Source organism: Oncorhynchus mykiss, chromosome 22 (genome assembly GCF_057628025.1).
Source record: "Oncorhynchus mykiss isolate SJ-2025 chromosome 22, ASM5762802v1, whole genome shotgun sequence".
Taxonomy (NCBI): Eukaryota; Metazoa; Chordata; class Actinopteri; order Salmoniformes; family Salmonidae; genus Oncorhynchus; species Oncorhynchus mykiss.
In genome coordinates, this window is record NC_143043.1 from 18394302 (window position 1) to 18421373 (window position 27072).

The 27072-nt window shown below is 41.1% G+C and overlaps 1 protein-coding gene across 6 annotated transcripts in view; it reads left to right on the forward strand.

Annotated features, from left to right (window-relative positions):
- Positions 1–27072, forward strand: part of LOC110501496 (growth factor receptor-bound protein 14) — a 63772-nt gene that overhangs the window by 20784 nt on the left and 15916 nt on the right. For 3 of the 6 annotated variants that reach the window (XM_021579095.3, XM_021579097.3, XM_021579096.3), the window contains one exon: positions 22558–22714. In XM_021579095.3, coding sequence (XP_021434770.1) covers positions 22558–22714 — 157 coding nt within the window. Of the gene's footprint in view, positions 1–16574; positions 16885–19044; positions 21804–22557; positions 22715–27072 lie in introns of those variants that run through there. The other 3 variants (XM_021579100.3, XM_021579101.3, XM_021579099.3) reach the window with 3 other exon arrangements.

Below are 27072 nucleotides of genomic sequence, written 5' to 3' on the forward strand. Positions count from 1 at the left end.
TAAGGGAATAGGGTTTTGAAATGATTGAAATATGATCATACTTAGTGACAGTACAAAATTTGCACCATTTCATATAAATGACAGAGCATTTTCTGCCCAGCATCCTCTGAGTGACGGACTCCATTCAAATGCCTGCTGACTTGTAATAACTTCAGCTTTAAGCATAAGGTTATTTCTTATTTCGCTCCCTATGCAAGTGGTGTGTCAGATTTCACATACTGCATCTCCGATGAGAGCAGAGAATGGCATGCGAAGTGGGACAACCAGACCTGTCACGGAGTGCACAGCAATTGATGTTTCGCCATTCAGAGTGCTCTGTACACACATTCAATTCAGGTAAAAACATTTTTTTAAATTTCAGCTTGCACTGCGGCAAAAAATACAACATGGTCACACAACTGTTTTTGCAGTTTGATCTACAGAAATTAATTTGGAATTAGTGAAGTAAAACCAAAACAAATCTAATTTTGATTTGAATCAAAACATCTTCCTTTTCTCATCGCAGGTCAGGTGCAATGCTATTTTTGTACTGCTCAGATTTAATTTGAGCCAATGTTTAATTTGTGAGGTATGATATATATACACGAGTTTACATTTGCTAAAATGGGAGCGCACTCATTATATTTCCAGCTAAAAAGTATGGTTATGCTTCAAGTTACGACTGAAAGTCAGAATGAAAAGTTTTGATAAAGATATACAGTGCCTTGCGAAAGTATTCGGCCCCCTTGAACTTTGCGACCTTTTGCCACATTTCAGGCTTCAAACAAAGATATAAAACTGTATTTTTTTGTGAAGAATCAACAACAAGTGGGACACAATCATGAAGTGGAACGACATTTATTGGATATTTCAAACTTTTTTAACAAATCAAAAACTGAAATTGGGCGTGCAAAATTATTCAGCCCCCTTAAGTTAATGCTTTGTAGCGCCACCTTTTGCTGCGATTACAGCTGTAAGTCGCTTGGGGTATGTCTCTATCAGTTTTGCACATCGAGAGACTGACATTTTTTCCCATTCCTCCTTGCAAAACAGCTCGAGCTCAGTGAGGTTGGATGGAGAGCATTTGTGAACAGCAGTTTTCAGTTCTTTCCACAGATTCTCGATTGGATTCAGGTCTGGACTTTGACTTGGCCATTCTAACACCTGGATATGTTTATTTTTGAACCATTCCATTGTAGATTTTGCTTTATGTTTTGGATCATTGTCTTGTTGGAAGACAAATCTCCGTCCCAGTCTCAGGTCTTTTGCAGACTCCATCAGGTTTTCTTCCAGAATGGTCCTGTATTTGGCTCCATCCATCTTCCCATCAATTTTAACCATCTTCCCTGTCCCTGCTGAAGAAAAGCAGGCCCAAACCATGATGCTGCCACCACCATGTTTGACAGTGGGGATGGTGTGTTCAGCTGTGTTGCTTTTACGCCAAACATAACGTTTTGCATTGTTGCCAAAAAGTTCAATTTTGGTTTCATCTGACCAGAGCACCTTCTTCCACATGTTTGGTGTGTCTCCCAGGTGGCTTGTGGCAAACTTTAAACAACACTTTTTATGGATATCTTTAAGAAATGGCTTTCTTCTTGCCACTCTTCCATAAAGGCCAGATTTGTGCAATATACGACTGATTGTTGTCCTATGGACAGAGTCTCCCACCTCAGCTGTAGATCTCTGCAGTTCATCCAGAGTGATCATGGGCCTCTTGGCTGCATCTCTGATCAGTCTTCTCCTTGTATGAGCTGAAAGTTTAGAGGGACGGCCAGGTCTTGGTAGATTTGCAGTGGTCTGATACTCCTTCCATTTCAATATTATCGCTTGCACAGTGCTCCTTGGGATGTTTAAAGCTTGGGAAATCTTTTTGTATCCAAATCCGGCTTTAAACTTCTCCACAACAGTATCTCGGACCTTCCTGGTGTGTTCCTTGTTCTTCATGATGCTCTCTGCGCTTTTAACGGACCTCTGAGACTATCACAGTGCAGGTGCATTTATACGGAGACTTGATTACACACAGGTGGATTGTATTTATCATCATTAGTCATTTAGGTCAACATTGGATCATTCAGAGATCCTCACTGAACTTCTGGAGAGAGTTTGCTGCACTGAAAGTAAAGGGGCTGAATAATTTTGCACGCCCAATTTTTCAGTTTTTGATTTGTTAAAAAAGTTTGAAATATCCAATAAATGTCGTTCCACTTCATGATTGTGTCCCACTTGTTGATTCTTCACAAAAAAATACAGTTTTATATCTTTATGTTTGAAGCCTGAAATGTGGCAAAAGGTCGCATAGTTCAAGGGGGCCGAATACTTTCGCAAGGCACTGTATATTATCCCAGAGACTGTCAAGTCAGACTGGCTGTGGCTTGTTCATTGACCAGATCACCCATTCCCTGGAGGTGATTGGCTCCCTGCAGGTGTTAATTACACTCACTAGGCATCTCTGGCTGGGGGAGGGGATGAGGCGAAGGGGGGGTTAGCCCAACTCAGACCTCTGACTCATGGTGAAGCCTGAAATTTCAGCGCTAACCCGAAGAACATCAGCTGCGTTAGACCTCGCTCCTCAGCTTTGAACGAGTTGCTTTCAGCATATATTTACCATTCTCCAGTTTGTTCCGGTGCCCAGCATTGTGCCATTTTTAGAATACGTTGTGATTGTTTGTTCTCCTGTAGATGCCTGTAGTGCTTGATTATCTTCCCCAAATAAACGAAGCTGTCACACTTTGCTTGATATGGCAGTCTCAAATGAGCCCTTTATACCCGATCCCCCTTTCCACTTGACCCAGGATTCACACTGGAAAATCAGATAGTGATTGCAATTCTCTAATGCACCCCTCGCTCTATTGTTTATAAAAGTCCAGGGGATTAGCATGGATTTGTCATTCTCTTTTGATTTTCGAGAGTACATTTTTTTTTCAATTTCTCACCAGTGAAGAAGTATAATGACACCTTGGTGACCTCAGGCTTGAACAGTGTGGCTCCTTGTTAGCCTGTCTCAATGTGCTCCTTATGTAACACCGTGATGAGGGCTGCATTCGCACCTGATTAGGCTGACAGGCTTTCACTCAGCCTTTTGAGCTTTGCCATTGTCAAGACAAAGGGACTATGTCAGACTGCCCAGCTGTTTATGTGTCACAATCCCCCAGTCGCAGGGTCACGACCCATCTTCACAAGCACTTGAGAAACCGGTGACATCACTGCCCTAGCCTCCCTATCCCCATAAATGAGTGTGCCAAGTCTGTCTTTTGAGTCCCCCAGTCCGTCTTTGAGGGTAGTCTGTTTCTAGGCAAAACTGCTTACTCTCAACATGTAAAGCTGCAGATTAGTGTCTATATGTCATCAGATTTCATGATAAAGTAATGGGAACGCTTTACTTGTTTTTGAAACACTTTGTCCCGCAAAAAAAGGTGGTGGTAGTGTTAAATGATAAAATATATAGGGACAGGGCTAGAGTTAGTAGTGGTGGTGTCTGCCTTGGTGCTAGTTGCCGTGGCAATTGGAGCAGCCAGTGTGCTTGTGCATGATTGGCCAGGTTTTGGTTTACTGTGGTTGGCCTGAATGCCTGTTCGGAATTATTTCCGAGGCCCTTTGCTTGACATGCCTTTGTTTTACATGGGCTTTAAAAGCTATTCCAGTCGTGAGAAAACAGTTTGCCTGAGCCCCTGTCAACCGTGCGTTTTCATAAGAAAGTCTATTGTGTATATCATTTGCCCTTGTCCATATCATTTTTGCTTCTCTGTCATATGTTTTATGCGAGGAACCGGTTTGGCCACACATTGTTTGAGTTCTATCATCATTGTCTACATTCAATATTAAAATGTTCTTCAAGCGAATTCATTAATATTGTATGACGTATTATTTAGATGCCGAATGCCTGTGGGGTTTTAAAGTTGTTTAAATTGTTTAAAAGGTGACATATAGTTGTGTTTGTGTAGGGTAGACACTTTAATCACTGATTTATTACAATCGAACACAGTATTTGATGTTTGGATATGTTACATACTGTGTAGTGACTGACAGTGTACATATGTTTAATCACAATTGTTCAATGATCATTTTCACCTTCAAGACGTGGGGGACATGAGCCAATGGCAGCCAGTGATTATGACGGCAGATGGGGTGATAAGGGGAGTAAGTGAACCACGATCTGTCCTATACTACTTCTGCTCCCTCAGCCATATCACAGGCACTTCTGTGACTGCCTTGTGAAATAGAATACTTATGCACTTTGGATCATAACCTCAAGTCGGATCCCATTGGCAATGCCACGGACATGGCTCCTACCATGTCTTTGCAGCACCAATGGCCCTCAATAAGCTAGCACAAATCCCTCTAATCCGTTCAAGGTTTTGCAAGGTACTGTAGGCGCTACGGTTGTTTGTGTGGTAGGGCACGCGGTTGTGCAGAGCCTACTTTTGGAAAATGAAACTCTACGTAAACCAAATTGTCCCATGACAGCTACTTGCAGGCCTGTCATGTGTTGGGATATTTTAGTTTTTTTGTGACACCTTATTTGTGAGATTGGTGGTTACGTTGCAATCAAATTGTTCAATTGCATAACAATCATAATAACATGCATATCATTCATATAGCCAATAGAAAGTGCATAATATTGATTTCAATCATTCTCAGACGCAAATTTCACACAATAACGGACACCATAGAATCTTAGTTTAGTGGATGTTCGTGCACATCTCTTGTGAGTCTTTTTAGATGTACCAAATTGGTAGAGTGGAAGGACTGGACACTCTGCTTGGCCTGTCATTGGACGGACGGACGGACAACCTGCTTCCAGACTTTTTTTTTTATATATATATTCAGTTGAAGTCGGAAGTTTACATGCACTGAGGTTGGAGTCATTAAAACTCGTTTTTCAACCACTACATACATTTCTTGTTAACAAACTATAGTTTTGGCAAGTCGATTAGGACATCTACTTTGTGCATTTTTCTAACAATTGTTTACAGATTGATTATTTCACTTAATTCACTGTATCACAATTCCAGTGGGTCAGAGGTTTACATACACTAAGTTGACTGTGCTTTTAAACAGCTTGGAAAGTTCCAGAAAATTATGTAATGGCTTTAGAAGCTTCTGATAGGCTAATTGACATCATTTGAGTCAATTGGAGGTGTACCTATGGATGTATTTCAAGGCCTACCTTCAAACTCGGGGCCTCTTTGCTTGACATCATGGGAAAATCAAAATAAATCAGCCAAGACCTCAGAAAAAAAATAGAACTGTTTGTCCATAATGCCCATCGTTATGTTTGGAGGAAAAATGGGGAGGCTTGCAAGCCAAAGAACACCATCCCAACCATGAAGCACGGGGATGGCAGCATCATGTTGTGGGGGTGCTTTTCTGCAAGAGGGATTGGTGCACTTCACAAAATAGATGGCATCATATGAGGAGGTAAAATTATGTGGATATATTGAAGCAACATCTTTAGACATCAGTCAGGAAGTTGAAGCTTGGTCGCAAATGGGTCTTCCAAATGGACAATGACCCCAAGCATACTTCCAAAGTTGTGGCAAAATGGCTTAAGGACAACAAAGTAAAGGTATTGGAGTGGCCATCACAAAGCCCTGACCTCAAGCCTATAGAACATTTGTGGGCAGAACTGAAAAAGTGTGTGCAAGCAAGGAGGCCTACAAACCTGATTCAGTTACACCAGCTCTGTCAGGAGGAATGAGCCAAAATTCACCCAACTTATTGTGGAAGGCTACCCAGCACGTTTGACCCAAGTTAAACAATTTAAAGACGATGCTACCAAATACGAATTGAGTGTATGTAAACTTCTGACCCACTGGGAATGTGATGAAAGTAATTAAAGCTGAAATAAATCATTCTCTCTGTTATTCTGGGAAATTTTACTAGGATTAAATGTCAGGAATTGTGAAACTCAGTTTAAATGTATTTGGCTAAGGTGTATGGAAACTTCCGACTTCAACTCTATATTTGTATCTACTGGAGGTCGACGGATTATGATTTTTCAACGCCAATACCGATTCATTGGAGGACCAAAAAAAAGCTGAAAATAAAATAAAAAATGATTTGTAATAATGACAATAACAACAATACTCAATGAACACTTTTATATGAACTTAATATAATAAATACATAAATTTAGTCTCAAATAAATAATGAAACGTGTTTAAATAATGCAAAAACGCAGTGTTGGAGAAGAAAGTAAAAGTGCAATATCTGCCATGTAAAAAAGCTAACGTTTAAGTTCCTTGCTCAGAACATATGAAAGCTGGTGGTTCAGCATTCCCAGTTCTTCAATATTCCCAGTTAAGAAGTTTTAGGTTGTAGTTATTATGGGAATTATGACGCATCGACTATTTCTCTCTGTACCATTTGACTATTGGATGTTCTTATAGGCACTTTAGTATTGCCAGCCTAATCTTGGGAGTTGATGGGCTTGAAGTCATAAACTGCACTGCGCTTCAAGCATTGCTAAGAGCTGCTGGCATACGCAGTAAAGTGCTGTTTGAATGAATGCTTATGAGCCTGCTGCTGCCTACCACCTCTCAGTCAGACTGTTCTATCAAATCAGACTTTAATTATAATATAATTAACACAAATGCAAGTGTTTGGTCATTAATATGGTCAATCCAGAAACTATCATTTCGAAAACAAAACGTTTATTTCAGTGAAATACGGAACCGTTCCGTATTTTATCGAATGGGTGCAACCTTAAGTCTAAATATTGCTGTTACATTGCACAACCCTCAATGTTATGTCATAATTATGTAAAATTATGGCAAATTAGTTCGCAACAAGCCAGGTGGCCCAAACTGTTGCATATACCCTGACTCTGTTTGCATTGAACGCAAGAGAAGTGACACAATTTCCCTAGTTAATATTGCCCGCAAACATGAATTTCTTTTAACTAAATATGCAGGTTTAAAAATATATACTTCTGTGTATTGATTTTAAGAAAGGCATTGATGTTTATGGTTAGGTACATTTGTGCAAAGATGGCTTTTTTCGGCAATGTGCTTTTGTTAAATCATCACCCGTTTTGGCGAAGTTGAAATAGGCTGTGATTCGATGATAAATGAACAATCCCCGCATTGATTATATGCAACGCAGGACAAGCTAGTGAACCTAGCAATATCATCAACCATGTGTAGCTAACCCTTTCACGCGTACCATCACACAGGTGTGATCGTTCTACAGTGGTCCCTGACACTTACGATCACACCCCTGGGATTTAGAAAGCTTATTTAGAACGGCCAGTTTCAAATGACGCATCATGAACATTTGAGCTGGCCACACTTTTTTTTCCCCCAGAAACGATTTATATAAACAGTCCTTACAAAGTTATGTCCAGAATGTGAGCAGTTTATTTTTGGATGCAATGTTCAGATAGTCGCTAGAAGTATCTATAGCATAACACATTCATCCAAACCGGAAAAATGTAGGCTAGATTTGTCCTAGCGCGAACTGAGGAAAGATTGACGCAACACAAGCGGTCATATTTTAGAACTCTCGGCTGACAAACTACTATGAATTGGCTAATAGCAATTGCTATTTATAATTAATCACATCACAGGTGATCAAAATACTTGAGTTAAACACTTTCTAGAAATCGAAAGTAATCCGACGTTAAGTTTCAGTGCGCTGCCATGCTTTTTTCCCTCACAGAAACCAAAGATAATAGAAGACAAGATGAGTTTGGTCTGTTTTCATGTTGAAGGAATGAGTCGTCTACCATTGTTAACATCCCACCATTCGCTTCCTGAAGTTCTCAAAATGAGTGAACCCTTACTCACCTCATTTTGTTATAGCATCTTTGGTCCCACAGACAATTACGTTAAACCCAGAATGCATTCTATATCAACAAACATGGTTCCACACATAGCTGGAATTAGCTTAGCTCATCATAATCACTAAAACCTTCAAAAAAGTATTTTACACACATAATATGTGCCCATTACAATCTATGCAAGAATTGAAATGCATGATATATCACCGGTACTTGGAAGACATAATTACCACACAAAACATTTTCTGATAGTGTTTTATTGACACAAATGGCGCGTGCAGGCAGTCAATCACGTAACCTCTCACTCCCACTCTGAGCCATTCAGTGTGGTTGCTTATGTATGTAGTTTGTGAGCTAAGCTGTAGCATTAGAAATGTCTTTCAAAAGGACACAACTCAAGAATGTGGAAATTCTGGAGATTTTTAAAAATTCTGACAAGGAGTCAGGAATCAGATTCTGACAGTGACAGTGAGGAGCTGATCCCCAGCCATTGAGATCCCTGACTCTGAGGACCCCTTGTCCACTGACAAAGTCCCAGTTCCCTTTGAAGATGCTGATGGTGATGGAGGCAGACCGACAGTGGATGAAGTACAGGAGTTCTGTGGTAGCTGGAAGGCTGCCAGCCATTTCACCCCTCCTGGCCCTGCTATTTGCTTTGATGAATCCCAGTCTGGAGTGCAACGCCCCTTGCCATTTCCATCTGAGGCAGTGCTTCAAGTTGTTTCTGACAGAGGAGCTGGTGGGAGACATAGCAGAGACCAATCGCTATGCATTGGAGCTACAGGAGAAGAGAGAGCCAGGAGTGGGGGGGACAACCACAATTAGTGAAATATATATACCTTCCTGGTGACAGTCCTTCTCACGCGGATAGTTAAGAAGAACTCCCTAAGAGAATACTGGAGCACAGATCCTGTTTGCAACTCCCTTCCTTGCCACCTTCTTTTCCCAAGACTGCTTCCTAGTTCTGCTGTGATGACTGCATTTCATCAACAATGCTACTGCCATCCTAAAATGACCCGTTATACAAAATAAGAAATGTCAACAGCTGGCAGTAAAGTGGCATGACAAACGAGACATCCATGTCCTCTCCACTGTCCATACAGCAATCATGTCGACCACAGGAAAGGTGGACCACCTGACGGGAGAGAGAAAAATCAAACCAGACTGCGTACTTGACTATAACCTCAAAATGGGGGCAGTGGATAGGGCGGACATGATAAACAGCTTCGTGGAATGCACTCCGAAAACAACCAAGTGGTATAAGGACATTTTTTTTCCATTTTTCCAGGGTAGCTTCAAAATACAACAAGCCAATACTTCTCTGACGCAATTAGCATTGTTTTACAGCGCTAATAGAATAATGTAGCTACATAAGCACGATTGTACACTGCTCAAAAAAATTAATGGAACACTAAAATAACACATCCTAGATCTGAATGAATTAAATATTATTAAATACTTTTTTCTTTACATAGTTGAATGTGCTGACAACAAAATCGCACATTATCAATGGAAATCAAATTTATCAACCCATGGAGGTCTGGATTTGGAGTCACACTCAACATTAAAGTGGAAAACCACACTACAGGCTGATCCAACTTTGATGTAATGTCCTTAAAACAAGTCAAAATGAGGCTCAGTAGTGTGTGTGGCCTCCACGTGCCTGTATGACCTCCCTACAACGCCTGAGCATGCTCCTGATGAGGTGGCGGATGGTCTCCTGAGGGATCTCCTCCCAGACCTGGACTAAAGCATCCGCCAACTCCTGGACAGTCTGTGGTGCAACGTGGCGTTGGTGGATGGAGCGAGACATGATGTCCCAGATGTGCTCAATTGGATTCAGGTCTGGGGAACGGGCGGGCCAGTCCATAGCATCAATGCCTTCCTCTTGCAGGAACTGCTGACACACTCCAGCCACATGAGGTCTAGCATTGTCTTGCATTAAGAGGAACCCAGGGCCAACCGCACCAGCATATGGTCTCACAAGGGGTCTGAGGATCTCATCTCGGTACCTAATGGCAGTCAGGCTACCTCTGGCGAGCACATGGAGGGCTGTGCCGCCCCCCAAAGAAATGCCACCCCACACCATGACTGACCCACCGCCATACCGGTCATGCTGGAGGATGTTGCATGCAGCAGAACGTTCTCCACGGCGTCTCCAGACTGTCACATCTGTTACGTGCTCAGTGTGAACCTGCTTTCATCTGTGAAGAGCACAGGGCACCAGTGGCAAATTTGCCAATCTTGGTGTTCTCTGGCAAATGCCAAACGTCCTGCATGGTGTTGGGCTGTAAGCACAACCCCCACCTGTGGACGTCAGGCCCTCATACCACCCTCATGGAGTCTGTTTCTGACCGTTTGAGCAGACACATGCACATTTGTGGCCTGCTGGAGGTCATTTTGCAGGCCTCTGGCAGTGCTACTCCTGCTCCTCCTTGCACAAAGGCGGAGGTAGCGGTCCTGCTGCTGGGTTGTTGCCCTCCTACGGCCTCCTCCACGTCTCCTGATGTACTGGCCTGTCTCCTGGTAGCGAGCGCCTCCATGCTCTGGACACTACGCTGACAGACACAGCAAACCTTCTTGCCACAGCTCGCATTGATGTGCCATCCTGGATGAGCTGCACTACCTGAGCCACTTGTGTGGGTTGTAAACTCCGTCTCATGCTACCACTAGAGTGAAAGCACCACAAGCATTCAAATGTGACCAAAACATCAGCCAGGAAGCATAGGAACTGAGAAGTGGTCTGTGGTTATCACCTGTAGAACCACTCCTTTATTAGGGGTGTCTTGCTAATTGCCTATAATTTCCACCTGTTGTCTATTCCATTTGCACAACAGCATGTGAAATGTATTGTCAATCAGTGTTGCTTCCTAAGTGGACAGTTTGATTTCACAGATATGTGATTGACTTGGAGTTACATTGTGTTGTTTAAGTGTTCCCTTTATTTTTTTGAGCAGTGTATATAACACCATAAAGGTTATGTAATGAGTAACGTTACCTCGCGTGTCTGTGGTTATAAGGAATATACACATATATTATGCCATACACACAGTGAGCTACAGTAGAAACATTATAACACGACATACAGAAACTATGTAATAAGGCACTTACTTTGATAGAAACGCAGTCTGGATTTGAACCTGGGTGTCTGTAGTGACGCTTCTAGCTCTGTGACAGCTGTGGCACTTGGGAGTCATAAGGCCAGGGTAGCTTCAAAATACAACACATGCTAATACTTCTCTGACGCAATTAGCATTGTTTTCCAGAGCTAATAGAGGAATGTAGCTAGCTACCTAAGCATTGAGTATAACACCATAAAGGTTATGAAATGAGTGAAGTTACCTCGCGTGTCCGTGGTTATAAGAAATATACACACAAATATTATGCTACAGTAGAAACGACGACACAACATGCAGAAACTATTATAACGTAATAAGGCACTTTGATAGAAATGCACACATTTCAAAGTTATTATTGGTCACAAAAACAACTGACTGCGATGCAGGCAACACGTGTGTGTGTGTGTGTGTGTGTGTGTGACGGGAGATGAGCAAATGTCTGCAGACTTGAACTGCAGAAACATTTGGGAAGTGTTTCGGGAATTTTGTTCGGGTCAGAAATGTCAAAAAAATTAATTGGTCCGCAAAAGTAAAAATGACTACTTTTATGTGAATGAATGAGGCAGAACACACCTCAATTCAAACTGTTCTTAGAAAATAATTTTGAAATTGACAAGTTGAAAACAGCCTAAAAATAAAAACATGCTGCGTGCCTTGGTTTGAGGGCAGCGCGGATTAAATGTACTGTTGCGTAACAATCACATTCTGGAATGGAGAGAACATTCTAACTAGAGGTCGACCGATCAACGCCGATACCGATTATTGGAGGACCATAAAAGCCGATGCTGATTAATCGGCCAATTTTTTTTATTATTTTTTTATTTAAAAAAAATGTTTTTATTTATTTGTAATAATGACAATTACAACAATACTGAATGAACACTTATTTTAACTTAATATATCAATAAAATCAATTTAGCCTCAAGTAAATAATGAAACATGTTCAATTTGGTTTAAATAATGCAAAAACAAAGTGTTGGAGAAGAAAGTAAAAGTGCAATATGTTCCATGTAAAATATGTGCCAGTAAATTTACCAGTAATCCCCAGTCTCATGTTTGTTTACAAGCAAACAACGAGGTGAGACCGGAGTTACTCACTGTTTTGTAGCACACGCCAGGTGATCTAGTGACGGTATTGAATTTAGCTAGATCTCTAATAACTCTTCAGTTTGTTTTGTACACTGCTGCTACTCGCTGTTTTATTATCTATGCCTAGTCACTTCACCCCTACCCCTAAATGACCTCTAACCTGTACCCCCGCACACCGACTCGGTACCGGTACCCCCTGTATATAGCCTCGTTATTGTGTTACTTTTTAATAATTTTTTACTTTATTTAGTAAATATTTTCTTAACTCTTCTTGAACTGCACTGTTGGTTAAGGGCTTGTAAGTAAGCATTTCACAGTAAGGTTTACACTTGTTGTATTCGGCGCATCTGATTTTTGATTTAAAAACTGTTCAGTTAACTGTCTAAAATGTGCTAAGTGATCTCTAGTTGTGCTTTTGGTGATGTCTACTTGATTGAGGACTGAGATATGTGGTTGTCCCATCTAGCTATCTTAAGATGAATGGTACTAACTGTAAGTCGCTCTGGATAAGTCTCTACTAAATGACTAAAATGTATATGTAAGTGGTTAGCTTCTTGCAATCAAGCCCCTCTTGGTAACACCAGAGGATCCCCTCCTGGATCAAGAGCCTTGCTGTGTGTGTGTGTGTGTGTGTGTGTGTGTGTGTGTGTGTGTGTGTGTGTGTGTGTGTGTGTGTGTGTGTGTGTGTGTGTGTGTGTGTGTGTGTGTGTGTGTGTGTGTGTGTGTGTGTGTGTGTGTAGAAAACTGCGAGGAGAATTTGAGTTACTTGCATGACTTTATGAGCTGGGAAGTCTGTCCTGCAAATAGTTTTGAAAATAGCTCCCCTTGTGTTCAGTGCCAGTATTACCGAATATCCTGGGATGGCACAAGGTCGGTATGACAATCTGGATACCGACAAAGCCTAGTGTATACATGTCTAGGGTGGATGATTTATTCTCTTATGATGTTAGGCCCGGCACAGTCAAGTCACGCACCAGTGAAGGAGGATATGAAAATGGGAATTACTTTTATGTAATAAAATAATATTAACCAGTGGTGTAAAGTAACTCATTAAAAAATCCTTTGAAGTACTAATTAAGTCGTTTTGGGCGGGTATCTGTACTCTATTATATATAATTTCGAAAAATTGTACTTCCTCCACTACAATCCTAAAGAACATATGTATGTTTTACTTCTGTACATTTTCCATTAAGTACTTGTTACATTTTGAATGCTCAGGCCGGACAGCAATATGGTCCAATTCACGCACCTATCAATATAACGTGTTGTGATCCCCTACTGCCTCTGATCTGGCAGACTCACTAAACACAAATACTGAGTTTCTAAATGTGTTGGCGTGTGCCCCTGGATGTTTAAAAACATAAATAAAAATTGTGCCGTCTGATTTGTTTAAGGAATTTGATGTATAGCTTTTACTTGTACTCATGTATGACAAATGAGTTATTTTTTGACCACTTTAAGGCGCTTCAGAGAAACGGATAGTAATTTAAGTGCGCAAAGAATGGAGTCATGAGCGCATTTCCTTCACAATGGAACAAACGGGCTCATTCTGTTCAGAACAAACCACTGTGTGATGTCGTCCTTGTAACTGTATGTCAAACATGGGGATCATAAACGTTTGTTATTGTAAATGACATGAATATTAGAATATGGAAATGTGAAGCGCATATTTGGACTCACGGGTGTGTGGTTTGCTTATATGACATCAAAGTTTGTAAAAGATAATTATTTTTCATAAATGCCTTATTTTGGAAATTTGAATTTATGCAATGAATATCTGTAAAATTTGGTTTACTCCTTGATGACAATTCAAGCAGCAGTTTCTGTAGTGTCGTGGTTTGCACGTTCACTTAAAATGCTAAAGGTCCCTGTTTCTAAACTGGGCAGAAACAGAGGTAATTGACACATGCAAAAGTTATCGTATTTGTAATAGAGAAATATTTTTCATAAATGCCTATTTATTATAATCCTCAACGTCTCAGCTTTCAAAATATATTGCCTACCATTTGATCTACAGCTTTCCCCACACACAAACAAAACATTTTTGTTAAAGGAGCCCAATTAGCGGGAGGGATGAGGGGACGAGTCTTCTCGTTGTGCTTGGCGCTCACATCTAGAACTGCTGTCAGTTGAATCCCATACAGCGCTGTAAAGTGGAGAACCTGAGCTCTGACATCGTGTATAGCATGTTACTGAACAGCCACTGCCGTTTTATCAGTGTTCAAATCTGCCATTTTTAACCTGTATACGGGTAGGTGTGTAAAGGTCTACGAGCAGATAATACACTCTGTTGTGATATGGATTGAGAATATCCATTTGAGTGGACTGACTGTACAGTGTACTGAAGGTACAGTTTAAAGAAAGGAGTACATTGATAGTGGTGGTTCTACTCCCATACCGCTCAACAAAGGCATTCATGCATAATTGTAGACCTGCATTTGCCAGAGTTTGTTTTATTTGCAGGCATGTGGGGTCAGAAACAGTTCCTCCTGCCCTGCTGTGTGTGTGATCCCTGCTCGGCTCTGACGGGGCCTGTGAAAGGATCTTGTTTGAATCGAGCCCTGGTCAAGGACAGAATGTCTGGAGCAGGCTTTGTTATGAGAGTTGCGGAGACTCCGTTATCAATTTGGCTCCATTAATCCAAATTCATTTGTTGCACTCTGATAACTAGCAGCGTCTGCTTGTCTGTGCGATTCACAACATGTTGTGCTGCGATTCCAGATAAACTGTGAGCTTGGGATGGACTCCTCCTCCGTACTCATGAGGGAAGCTGTATGACAGTCACCGCTGTGCTGCCTGCAACCCCCCCCCCCCCGGTCTGGTCTGGGAGGGAAGGAAGGAATGAAAGAGTATCAGGAGAGAGGAATCCTTCCACTGCTACAATGTGTCCAGATTTAGTCTAAACTACAGTACATGGTCTGATTCTGACTTGTATACTGTGTTAGTAAATTTCATGCACTTTTAATGACATTAATGTACGTAAAGCCGGATAATGTGTTTTCTTGTTGAATTCATTCAAATGTATGCCGTTATCTGCCCATAGAATGTTGTTGATTTAAATCATTTATCGGCCCTTCTGTAAAATATAATACTACTAAAAAAAGAACATCTGGTCTCGTTGTTTCTCTCATAATAAAGTCAGTGTAGTATTTCCTCAGCTGAAGTTGCCTCCTCTGCTTGACATTTTAAGATTAATAGGAGAGTTTTGGCTCAAATGTTGAGCTTTGCCCTGCACTTGGAAAGACAGAAATATGTAGCAGAGCGGTACTGACCTGTGCATGGTGTTGGTGTGTATCTAGCAATGCATTTCTGGTCCCTTTTCGACTGTGACCCATTATAGGGCCTAGAGCTAATTGTATAACTGCGTTTTATGAAAAGAGCTCTAGCACTGTCGGATGTTTCTAGTTTCGTGTGTCCAAGGACATGTTTCTGCTTTCATTTTTAATAAAACATAAGAAACACTTGAACACTCCAACAAAAACACCACTTATCATCATTATCAAATTCCCCCTTTTTTTTTTATCTCTTCCTTGAACTTTTTATCCAAGTTGAAGCTTATCAGCAGGAACATTTGGCAGAATAGCCAAGGGAGCTAATATAATTGTTTAGCGTTGTCAGAATTAAAATAGAGGTTTTGTCAGGGCCCAATCCTCTTTTACCATTGACAAAAAATGTATTGAAATACATCATCATATTTGCTGTGTAACTCGTCCTTATCAGACCATTGAGTGACTTTCATTATTACATCATAAACTCTTAATGCATACTGTGTGAGGCTGCTCATTTCAGAGACTTCTTTGTTCATCCTTACAGTAAAACAGATGTAGATGATGATGAATTGTGGCAATTGTCGCTGTGGGAACAACTTGGCGCAGAGCTATTTTGAAGCCCCCAATTCATACAGTCTCCCAAACTCCTCCTCGCGTCCCCATTCCTCTTTGCCAACCACATCTTTTCCTTGCTGTAGTGTCGTATAGATATGATATCAGCGATGCACTATTGTCCATTGCCTATAGCTGTACTTGACTTACACGCTTTTTACGATACGAAATGTGGAGAAATTTAAATTTGGAAATTCATGTCAAATATGATTTGCCAGATATTATTGTGGACATATTTGCAAATTACATTTATTCTTAAGTTGACAACATTTCTACACTTCACATTTGGATTTATTGCAGGAGATTGTAGTACAATGATATTGTTGAATAGACAAACACGTTCTGGTAAAGGGGGGGAGAGGTGTCAATTCTCCTCCTAAATTACTGGCCATCGACTACGTCACAGTTTTCCCTTTTCAGGCATTTTGTATTTTATTTCATGTTGCTTTTGTACCAATGGAAAGATTTTCTCTGAGCTGTTAGAAATGGGCAACTATATTACTATAAATAATACACCTACTCACTTTTGTGTCAGATGTTTAATCTTGATTTTTTTTCCCCGTCGTTTTTAGCTTTCTGGCTTTCTCTGAGCTTCTGCATTGTAAACTATAGTCAGTCTTGGAACTATTTCTTTATCAAGACTTGTTTGTGGCTTGATAAAGTGGCTTTCTTTAAAAAAATTTTTTTTTTTTTTTGATTTCCAAGGACAAAGGAGGAGTTTCTTGCACAGCGATGACTTCTCTGTCTCACACATTCATTGTGCACAACCTCAGTGTAGAGAGATATACGATACAATATACATTCTATAGCATACAGTAGAATCACTTAGAGAAGAGTCTTCTGCATGTTAAGGTAATATACTAAGTATGACATTGCATGTTTAGATTTTTCTGAAATCTATATAATACCAGTATTTACAACTTCGATATATGGATATGATTTATTTTAGTTGTTGTGTACTGAGGAAAGAAGCATGAACTTCCATGTGAGAAGAGTCACCTTGCCTGCCATTACTCCACTTTGTCTTCAGAAGCGGGTAGGAAACGTGCTTGTAATTTCCCCTTTGCCACACTGTGCATGACTTCTGCTTTCTTTAACTGTCCTAGTAGTGTGTCCATGTTAAATCGTACAATGGGATTCGACTAAACCACTGTGAAACTAGAAGTGGAAAAACAGTTTATTCATCCACTTTTCTGAACCAGTTTGGCCTGGAGTTCAGAAGAGAAAAACCCTCCAGTCCAGTGATACAGTAGTTTTTATTTCATCCTTTGGATTGCGCTTCAGTTTTTCTATCAGTTTCCCATCAGTCATCACATTTGCTTTTTTTTTAATTATTATTATTTTTTTTTACATTAAACTCATAGATTTGTCTTCAGTATGTTTTCCCCTTTACTGCTGAGGTACAGTATATGGCAGTCATTGCATTGGAGCAGCTATGCTTCTTCGGCGCTTAGCTAGCCTCCTCGCGTGTGTGTGTGTGTGTGTGTGTGTGTGTGTGTGTGTGTGTGTGTGTGTGTGTGTGTGTGTGTGAGACAAGCAGGCCTATATTTTTCACCATGCGCTTCCCTAGATCTTTCTCAGTAGCGTGTCTACAGTAGCAGCTGAATAGAAATGTGATACAATTTTGCAGTCGATGCAGTTATTAAAAAGTGAGAGGGAATAAACCCCCCCCCCCCATGGTTGAAGTTAAAACACAATTTTGTCCACGTATTTCAAAAGCCCCTGTGAACTCTGACTTGGACAGCCCAATGCCATGATGATATCACGCCAAGGATACATGTAGAAGTAATTTGGAATAGTTAACATCTGACCGGTTGAAATATGTGTCTGTAACGGTCTATAAAACCTGTTTGGCAAAAATGACACTAGAGTGAGCCATTTCAAGGTTCCATGTGAGCCTGTTGCCTGTTGAACCACTGAGGAGTTCCACTGTTAAATGTGTAAAATGTTTGACCTATGGTTATTTATGGTCCTCCAACATATTCTTGTTTTGGTGTTATGAGTACCCTTTTTAAAATGTGTTGTTAAAATACGTTTTTTTGCATTAATCATGAAATGAAAGGCTTGACATTACGTGGCAGAAACGCAGAATATGCAGCTGCACAATGGTCAACTGAAATGCCTCAAGATGAGAGCAGTAGGGCCAAGCGACTGCATCGGCACAAGTGAAGCACCTAGGACTGCTGTGTCCAGACGGGCACGGAGTTCAAGCATGTTTAGGTGTAGCATGGCTAACTGAGCTTATCTAGTGCTTTTGCTGTAGTGAAGGGCACTGTGGATGTATGGTTGTTACACACTGAGCCGAGCCCAGGGCTGAGGCCACTGCTGGCACTCACAGATAGAGCTGCAGCTGTGGGAGTGGAGTTCAAGGTAAAACTAGCACACGCAAATTAGCAAACCGGTGTCCGCAACCCTGTCCTTGAGATAACAAGGACTTTTATAGCGTTGTTAGCAAAGCATAGACAAATCTATATTTAGGCCAACCCTTTTGTCTGTCTGGATTTTCCCTCCCTTTTTTTGTCTCAATTGGAGACCATGTTCCTTTTCTCCCAGAGTGTCTGTACAATTTGTATGTGCAACCGCGTGGCCGTCGACGAGGAAGGCCGGGGCTAAACATTTGGGTTGCAGTTAGTACTGGTTCAAAGCTCGTAGCGCTGCTTAGCCCTGTCATCAACCTTATCACTGTTGGCCAACTCTTATCTTATTTCCCTCAGCACTCTCCCATGTCAGTCCCTGCACAGTGTATGTCATTGTGTTAAGTTCCCGCAGTTCCAGAACGACTGACTATCTGAACTTAAATCGCGAGCACACTTCACATTTACTTTTGGACTGAAATGCACTTTTGGTATTTAGTTGCACAGGCCAGGTCGCCTGCATGTGCTCTGGACTACTTTTTCACTTCAACTGAGGCATTAAGTAGTTCTTATGTGTTCACCCTCTTCGGATTTGTTGTCATATTTTAGTGTCGTCTTTGAACATGGTATAATGAAGAGAATATTTTGGTAGAAAACTGCAGGTTTTTAGACTTTATCTGTCTTTCTAGGAAAGCTTTTTGTAAAGCATCTACAGTAACTATATTAGTGTAATGACAATATAAAAATAAAAAGGGAATTTGGCAGACGGAAACGGAGCTGTGAAATTAAAGCAGGTGCAGGTGGGCACATGGCTTACCTGATGAACGCACCTCTTTGTGCTCATTGATACAGAACGCAGCAGTTCAGTGGCATTTTATCTGGCTTCGCCGTTCATTTGACTCCCCTTGGACCAAAGTGATTTATCATGGATACCGAGGCCTGTCATTTCAACCCTAGTTGAAACATCCCAGCATGCTCTGAACAATGATCGAATCGATATAGGCGAGAGACGGCGCATGTAGATGCTAGTGTGGGCTCAAGTCTGTTGAAGGACTCATTAGAATGCATTATGCACGTTTTTTTTGTTTGTTAGTTGTGAACTTTTTTGCTGTCTGCAATCTTGTATCTCCAGATAGGGAATGTAGGACACCGAATGAGGACCGACTCAGCAGATTTTTTTTATTGCAGAGTGTTGAATGCATTTTCAAGAACCTCACCAAATATTTGTCCAAAGCTCCCTGAAGTGGGTAAACGTAGATATTAGTCAAGAGATATGCACACAGATTATATCTAGCTTTGCGGAACACTCCAATAAGGACATACAGGCCAAATTTGTTTTATTGCTAAATATAAAGAGACCGAGTGCTACAGGGATTATTGCACAATGCCTCGATCACACCTACAGCGTCTTTTTGCTAAATGGTACGCAGCAGAATGTGGATATCTGTGCAACAAAAGTTCAACGTTCACCTTCTGCTACCATTTCGGTCAAGCCGTCTACGTATACAATTTTTATGCATACGTTCGATAAATCCAACGAATTCGCCACACAGATCGCACTGCAACTGCCTCTGCCATACAATGCTGTGGGGCAAATGCAGTGTTCCATTGAACATTTTAAAGTACTTCTGGTGTGCCAAAATGCAATGTCGGTGTGATCGGGGCGTAACACTACAGTACTTTTATAATACATGTGTAGCATTTTCATGAAGCAATATCTCAAAATGAATACTCATGTTTCCGTCATCATTCATTGTGGGTGTTTTATTGAAAAAGGTGCACTGTACTGGTAGTCATATAGAACAGTTTCCAATCAACAAAAATGTTGTAATTCGTGTTGTATTGCACTGGAACAAATGACGACAAACTATAATAAAAAATAAAAAAAGTTGTAATAGGATTCTGATTGGGGTGACAAAACCCTACAAGGCAAAAACCTATAGGATTACTTAAAGTAGTCCATTAAGGACTGATACAAAATATTTTAGGATTGCGAGAATCCTATAGGATCCAATATGATTACTTTTGATTTCCAATCGGGGGGGAAAAAGCAGTCTAATAGGATTCTGAAAGAGGTGGAACAAAATCTTATCAGATTGTGAAAACCCTACAGGATTCTATTGGAAAAATCGCAAATCCTTTATCATTTTTTTTTACTAGGGTTTTCCTGTACATATATTCAAATATCTTCCTGACACACAAATCCTAAACCTTGTGTAAGGTAGCATCGTGTCCAGTGTATTTGTGTGGAGGAACTAATGTCAACCCGTCATCTGCAGGAGTAACGCAGTAAAAGCTGTTTCACCCCCTGACAAACCCTGCCCTGTTCCTCCATGAAACACGATCCTTTGGAGATTTGATTTGGCAAATTCTCAGGAAGTGACTTCCACAGAGGGACACAACTAGATTCCTGCCTAGATGTTTTTTTCCACAGCCTGATTTAGAGGTTCCTTCACACAGTTTTCATCTTTTTTTGTGTGTTTTTGTGTTTGTTGCTTTTGTCATTTCTACCCCTGGAAATGCATTGGATGCAATGTAATGTTTTATACAGTAAGTGCTCTGGGCTTTGAGATTATCATCTTCGGCTTTCTACTTCAACCTCAGTGACTTCAGTGTTACTGCAATGTATGAGATGATTAGTGTGTCATTGTTAGCTTGTCCGTCTGTACTGTACAGACAACTCACCAAAAGGACATTAAATTAATCCCAGTAATGCAGTCCCTTGGCTTTTGTTAGGTACCCGCAAAGGGTACGTGTTACGTGTTTTTTGGATCTCGGCACTGACATTTTAAAAACAAGATTTTATTTTTTACTTCATTGAAGGGTGACGTCATAGTTGGTGGTTGTGATTCGCTGCGGGCTCCTTAAGGGCGCTGACCCCAGCTCGGCTGGAGCACTGTGGCCTCGTTTCACTCCACAAAAGAGGGCTGGTGCATCCTGCCCCACGATCCGCCTTAAACCAAGGCACAGAGACCCATGCACACAGAAAGAGGCAGCCAGTTGGTCTTTACTGTGACTCTCTTCCTCCCTTCTCCCCGCCCACCCCTGTCAACTTTAGACGGAGTTGACCCAACTAGCATTACATTTAACCAGCACCTTTGTAATGGCTTTAGAGCTCACGCAGGGCTTTATGCTAAGAACTCGAATTGCCATGGCTGTGTGAATAGGGAGGGGGAGCGAGCCTTTTGACTCTTTTCTCCTCCTCCTCCTGGGCTGTGTGGAGCAGAGCAGGCTGATCCTGGGCTCTTTTACTTGGGGGGGGGGGGGGGAAGGTAGCAGGTGATTGGGCCATAGCCCCAGTGACATATATCTGTGGAGTCAGGAAAACGCTGTGCTCAGAGGCAGCTCTTTCTAATTAGCTCATTTCTGCCCCACTGCAGTAAAGAGAGGAGAAAGAGAGGGAGAGCGGGCTCTACTTTCCGCTTCCCAGCTGATACCGACTCGCTACTCGGCTCTGTTCTGTTCGGCTCTGCACTGTCTGCCTGTCTGATGCATGTTTCCATGTTCCTCACTAAAAGCCCGGTTTACAATGCTGTGCACTCAGCCCTATATAGGCTGCAGAGTTAGCTCAAATTCACAGGTCTTGTCTCCCAACCGAAAGGTAAGTTGTGATGTCAGATGATTTGTTAGTAGCTTGTTTTGTGTTTTAAAATTGCATGACTGTTGAGATTCTCTGAGAGCTTTTTAATGCAGAGCTGTAATATACCTGCTGTGAAGAAGGAAAAAGAAGGACAAGGTAATTGGAACAATAGGCTACGCAGTAGGCACGTTGATGTTTGTCGTGTCTTGTCCTGGAGGCAGGACTGGTCGCTTTCCCATTTTAGATAGGCAGGCTGCAAATTCCAAAAATGTATGAAAACAAAAAATTGTTGGTCTTACGTTTAAGTTAGGGTTAGCAGTGTGGTTAGGGTTAGGTTTAAAATGTTCAGACTTTGTGGCTGTGCCAGCTAGTGCAGAGCTGTCTCCAGAACAAGATTTACGATGGAAAAACTCTAACCTGCACGCAGTAGGCTACTTTGTTAGGGATACATTTATCAACTTTTGGGAGAATTTGGTGCTCTTGTGTGTGGGTTGAATGATTATGGGGTAGAATTATTGTGGACTTTGACAAAGATGAGACATGCCTAATATCCTATAAAGCTCGGAGAACATTTTAAAAAATCGCATGTGTTTGAAATTTTCTGACCACTATTTCTTGCCTAGTTGGTTATTTGTAAAGTTTGATGTATATTTAATGTACATTTTTTTATTTAATGTACATATGTGGTATGTGTTTTAAATGTACATATGAAGCAAGCTCTGAACTTTTTCTGATACATATGTTGTTCAAGTCCATGTGTTTTGTTTCGCTGCAGGTAATCAAAGTGTATAATGAGGACAATACAAGTCGAACAGTAGAGGTTCCCACTGACATCACAGCCCGGGACATATGCCAGCTGTTTGTCCTGAAGAATCACTGCATTGACGACCACAGCTGGACTCTGTTTGAGCATCTCACCCATCTAAGCATAGGTAAGAATTCAATTCAAAACAACTTTATTTATCCCACCAGGGGCAATTAAGACAAAGCCGTTTTACAAGTACAGTATCAAATAGACACAAAATCCTTTACGTAAAAAAAGTGTATACAACCTTAGATTACTGCGTAATAGTGATGAGGATGTGCACAAGATTCGGTTTAGTGAGTGCATAACCCTAAACCAGATACAGTTTATTTTTAATTTTTTTTATTCTTTCTGTGGCACACTGCAGTGTGATTCTGCTCTTTGGAAAGATACCACCAAGTTGATCAGCAAGGAGTTAATCGTACAGCAACGGTGACTCCAATCTTCCTACAGGTGTAGCCTTACCATTTCTCAGCAGCTTACATTGCACAACTTATCCATCTGTTCTGTTCATTATTTCCTTGAGTCTTGAAAGCATTGAATTTGCTGGAAATGTGCTGTTATCATTCAGCCAGTTTAGTAAGGTGTGTCCTAAAGTCTGCAGTGTTGCAGTCTCTCCTTTTCTCCTTGACTGTAATGTGGAATTATATATTTTTTTAAGTGTTCATTTCAGATGAGCTTAACTGAACAAGAATATAAATGCAACATGTAAAGTGTTGGTCCCATGTTTCATGAGCTGATGTCAAAGATCCCAGAAGTGTTCCATGTACACAAAAAGCTTATTTCGGTCAAATTGTGTGCACAGATTTGTTTACTTCCCTGTTAGTGAGCATTTATCCTTTGCCAAGATAATTCATCCACCTGACTGGTGTCGCATATCAAGAAGCTGATTAAACTGCATGATTATTACACAGGTACACCTTGTGCTGGACATAAAAGGCCACTCTAAAATGTGAAATTTTGTCAGACAACACAGTGCTGCAGATGTCTCAAGTTTTGAGGGAGCGCGCAATTGGCATGCTGACTGCAGGAATGTCCAACAGAGCTTTTGCCAGAGAATTGAATATTTATTTCTCTACCATAAGCTTCCTCCAACGTCGTTTTAGAGAATTTACCAGTACGTCCAACTGGCCTCACAACCGCAGACCATGTGTAACAACACCAGGACCTCAACATCCGACTCGCATCCCCACCTGCGAGATTGTCTGAGACCAGGCTCCCGGACAGCTGATGAAACTGTGGGTTTGCACAATCAAAGAATCTCGGGAAGCTCATCTGCGTGGTTGTCGTCCTCACCAGGGTCTTGACCTGACTGCAGTTCGGCGTCGTAACCAACTTCAGTCAGCAACTGCTCACCTTTGATGGCCACTGGCACATAGGAGAAGTGTGCTCTTCACAGATAAATCCTGATTTTTAACTGTACCGGGCAGATGGCAGACGGCGTTTATGGCGTCGTGTGGGCGAGCGGTTTGCTGATTTCAATGTTGTGAACAGGTGGTGGGGTTATGGTATGGGCAGGCATAAGCTATGGACAACAAACACAATTGCATTTTATCGATGATATTTTGAAATCGCAGAGATACTGTGACGAGATCCTGAGGCCCATTGTCGTGCCATTCATCTGCTGCCATTATCTCATTCAGCATGATAATGCACGGCCCCATGTCGCAAGGGTCTGTACATAATTCCTGGAAGCTGAAAATGTCCCAGTTCTTACATGGCCTGCATACTCACCAGACATGTCACCCATTGAGGATGTTTGGGATGCTCTGGATCATCGTGTACGACAGCGCGTTCCAGTTTCCGCAATATCCAGCAACTTTCCAAAGGCCACAATCGACAGCCTTAAGTCAATATGAAGAAGATGTATCGCGCTGTATGAGGCAAATGGTGGCTACACCAGATACTGACTGGTTTTCTGATCCACGCCCCTATGTCTTTTTTTTTTAGGCATCTGTATTCCCAGAAATCCATAGATTAGGCCCTTATGAATTTGTTTCAATTGACTGATTTCCTTATTTGAACTGTAACTCAGTAAAATCTTTGTTGCATTTATATTTTTTGTTCGGTGTATGCAGAAAAGACTCAATTAAACCCTAAATGCAAATGACCCTTTGGAAAAGAAGCTTGTGAAAAGAATGTCAGCTAAAACACAACCTTCTTTATTCCAATAGTCAAGTGTTTCCTGTTGATGAAACATTGAGCTAACAGGCTCCTAACTGTTGTCATTATAAAGAAGCCGTAAAACTATAAAGAACTAGGGTTCCAAGGTTCCCATGTTTTCTGGAAATCCCGGTGGTTGGATTCCTTGATTTCCTGCTTATTCACTCCTAAATCCAGGCATATTCTAACCTGGGTTTCTGGAAAACCTGGTAACTAGTATTTTGCAACCCTGTAAAGAACCTTACATATGACTACATTGCAAGGCATCTCAGCATCTTTTGTGCCATGTTATATCATACTGACATAAAATATTGCTTTTGTCCCCCAAATGGCACCCTATTCCCTAATATAGTGCACTACTTTTGACCAAAGCCCTATGTGCCATTTGGGATAGACTAATTAGTTCCTCTTGACCTTTTAGAGCCCTTTGAACCTCTAACAATCTCTGGCCTGATTCACTCATCTTGGTCAAGCCAAATAAAGCTTGCACTTCAAACTACTTCTATAACAGAAGCACATCTGCTTTCACTGAGTTTGTAATGAAGTGCTACTCGACTTAGATGTACAATTTTTGCATTATTCATTCTCTAAGCCCTTTCAGCGCTTAATGCAGTGCTTATGTGGCGATGAAATTATACCTTCTTTTTTTCTTCTCTAACGATACTAGACAGCCATTGCTTTATTGGCTGTAATAGACCCTGACTAGGATTTGGTTCTGATGACCATGCGGCAGCCCGCCTTGCCCCGGCTGTGGTTATACTATGGGAATTACTCAGCCTCAAATGGCTGTGCAGCATTCCAGATGACTGCCTGAAAAACCGCTGCTTTCCATTGGAACGATGAATATGCATTTGAGGTTCAAAGGATGAGTAAAGTTTGATTACTTGAAATAATAAATATAGCGGTGATCAACAATGAACGGGGTTCACAGGATGACCGAAGTTGCACATAATCCGTTGGATAACAAAGTTCCTACATGAGAGATTGCTATCTTCCTTAATGTACAATCAGCATGACCATGTTTCTCTCAATACCACAAGGATGACACAAGTGACGTTAAGTCTAGTGCTGTAGGTTGCATCTTTGAATGCAGCAGGTCATTATTTTTAAGTGCATTACTTAATGTATTGAGTTTACACGTGTGTGTGTGTGTGTCTATATATCTCGACCGATTATGATTTTTCAACGCCGATACCGATTTATTGGAGGACCAAAAAAAAGCAGATGCCGATTTTTTTTTTAAACATTTTTTTAAAAAACGTTTAAAAAAACGTATTTGTTGTAATGACAATTACAACAATACTGAATGAACACTTATTTTAACTTAATATAATACATCAATAAAATCAATTTAGCCTCAAATAAATAATGAAACATGTTCAATTTGGTTTAAATAATGCAAAAACAGTGTTGGAGAAGAAAGTAAAAGTGCAATATGTGACATGTAAGAAAGCTAACGTTTAAGTTCCTTGCTCAGAACATGAGAACATATGAAAGCTGATGGTTCCTTTTAACATGAGTCTTCAATATTCCCAGGTAAGAGGTTTTAGGTTGTAGGACTATTTCTCTCTATACCATTTGTATTTCATATACCTTTGAATATTGGGTGTTCTTATAGGCAGTTTAGTATTGCCAGTGTAACAGTATAGCTTCCGTCCCTCTCCTCGCTCCTACCTGGGCTCGAACCAGGAACACATCGACAACAGCCACCCTCTAAGCAGCGTTACCCATGCAGAGCAAGGGGAACAACCACTCCAAGTCTCAGAGCGAGTGACGTTTGAAACGCTATTAGCGCGCACCCCGCTAACTAGCTAGCCATTTCACATCGGTTACACCAGCCTAATCTTGGGAGTTGATAGGCTTGAAGTCATAAACAGCGCAATGCTTGAAGCATTGCGAAGAGCTGCTGGCAAAATGCACAAAAGTGCTGTTTGAATGAATGCTTACGAGCCTGCTGGTGCCTACCATTGCTCAGTCAGACTGCTTTATCAAATCATAGACTTAATTATAACATCATAACACTCAGAAATACGAGCCTTAGGCCGTTAATATGGTCGAATCCGGAAACGATCTCGAAAACAAAACGTTTATTATTTCAGTGAAATACGGAACCGTTCCGTATTTTATCTAACGGGTGGCATCCATAAGTCTAAATATTCCTGTTACATTGCACAACCTTCAATGTTATGTCATAATTACGTAAAATTCTGGCAAATTAGTTTGCAATGAGCCAGGCGGCCCAAACTGTTGCATATACCCTGACTCTGCGTGCAATGAACGCAAGAGAAGTGACACACTTTCACCTGGTTAATATTGCCTGCT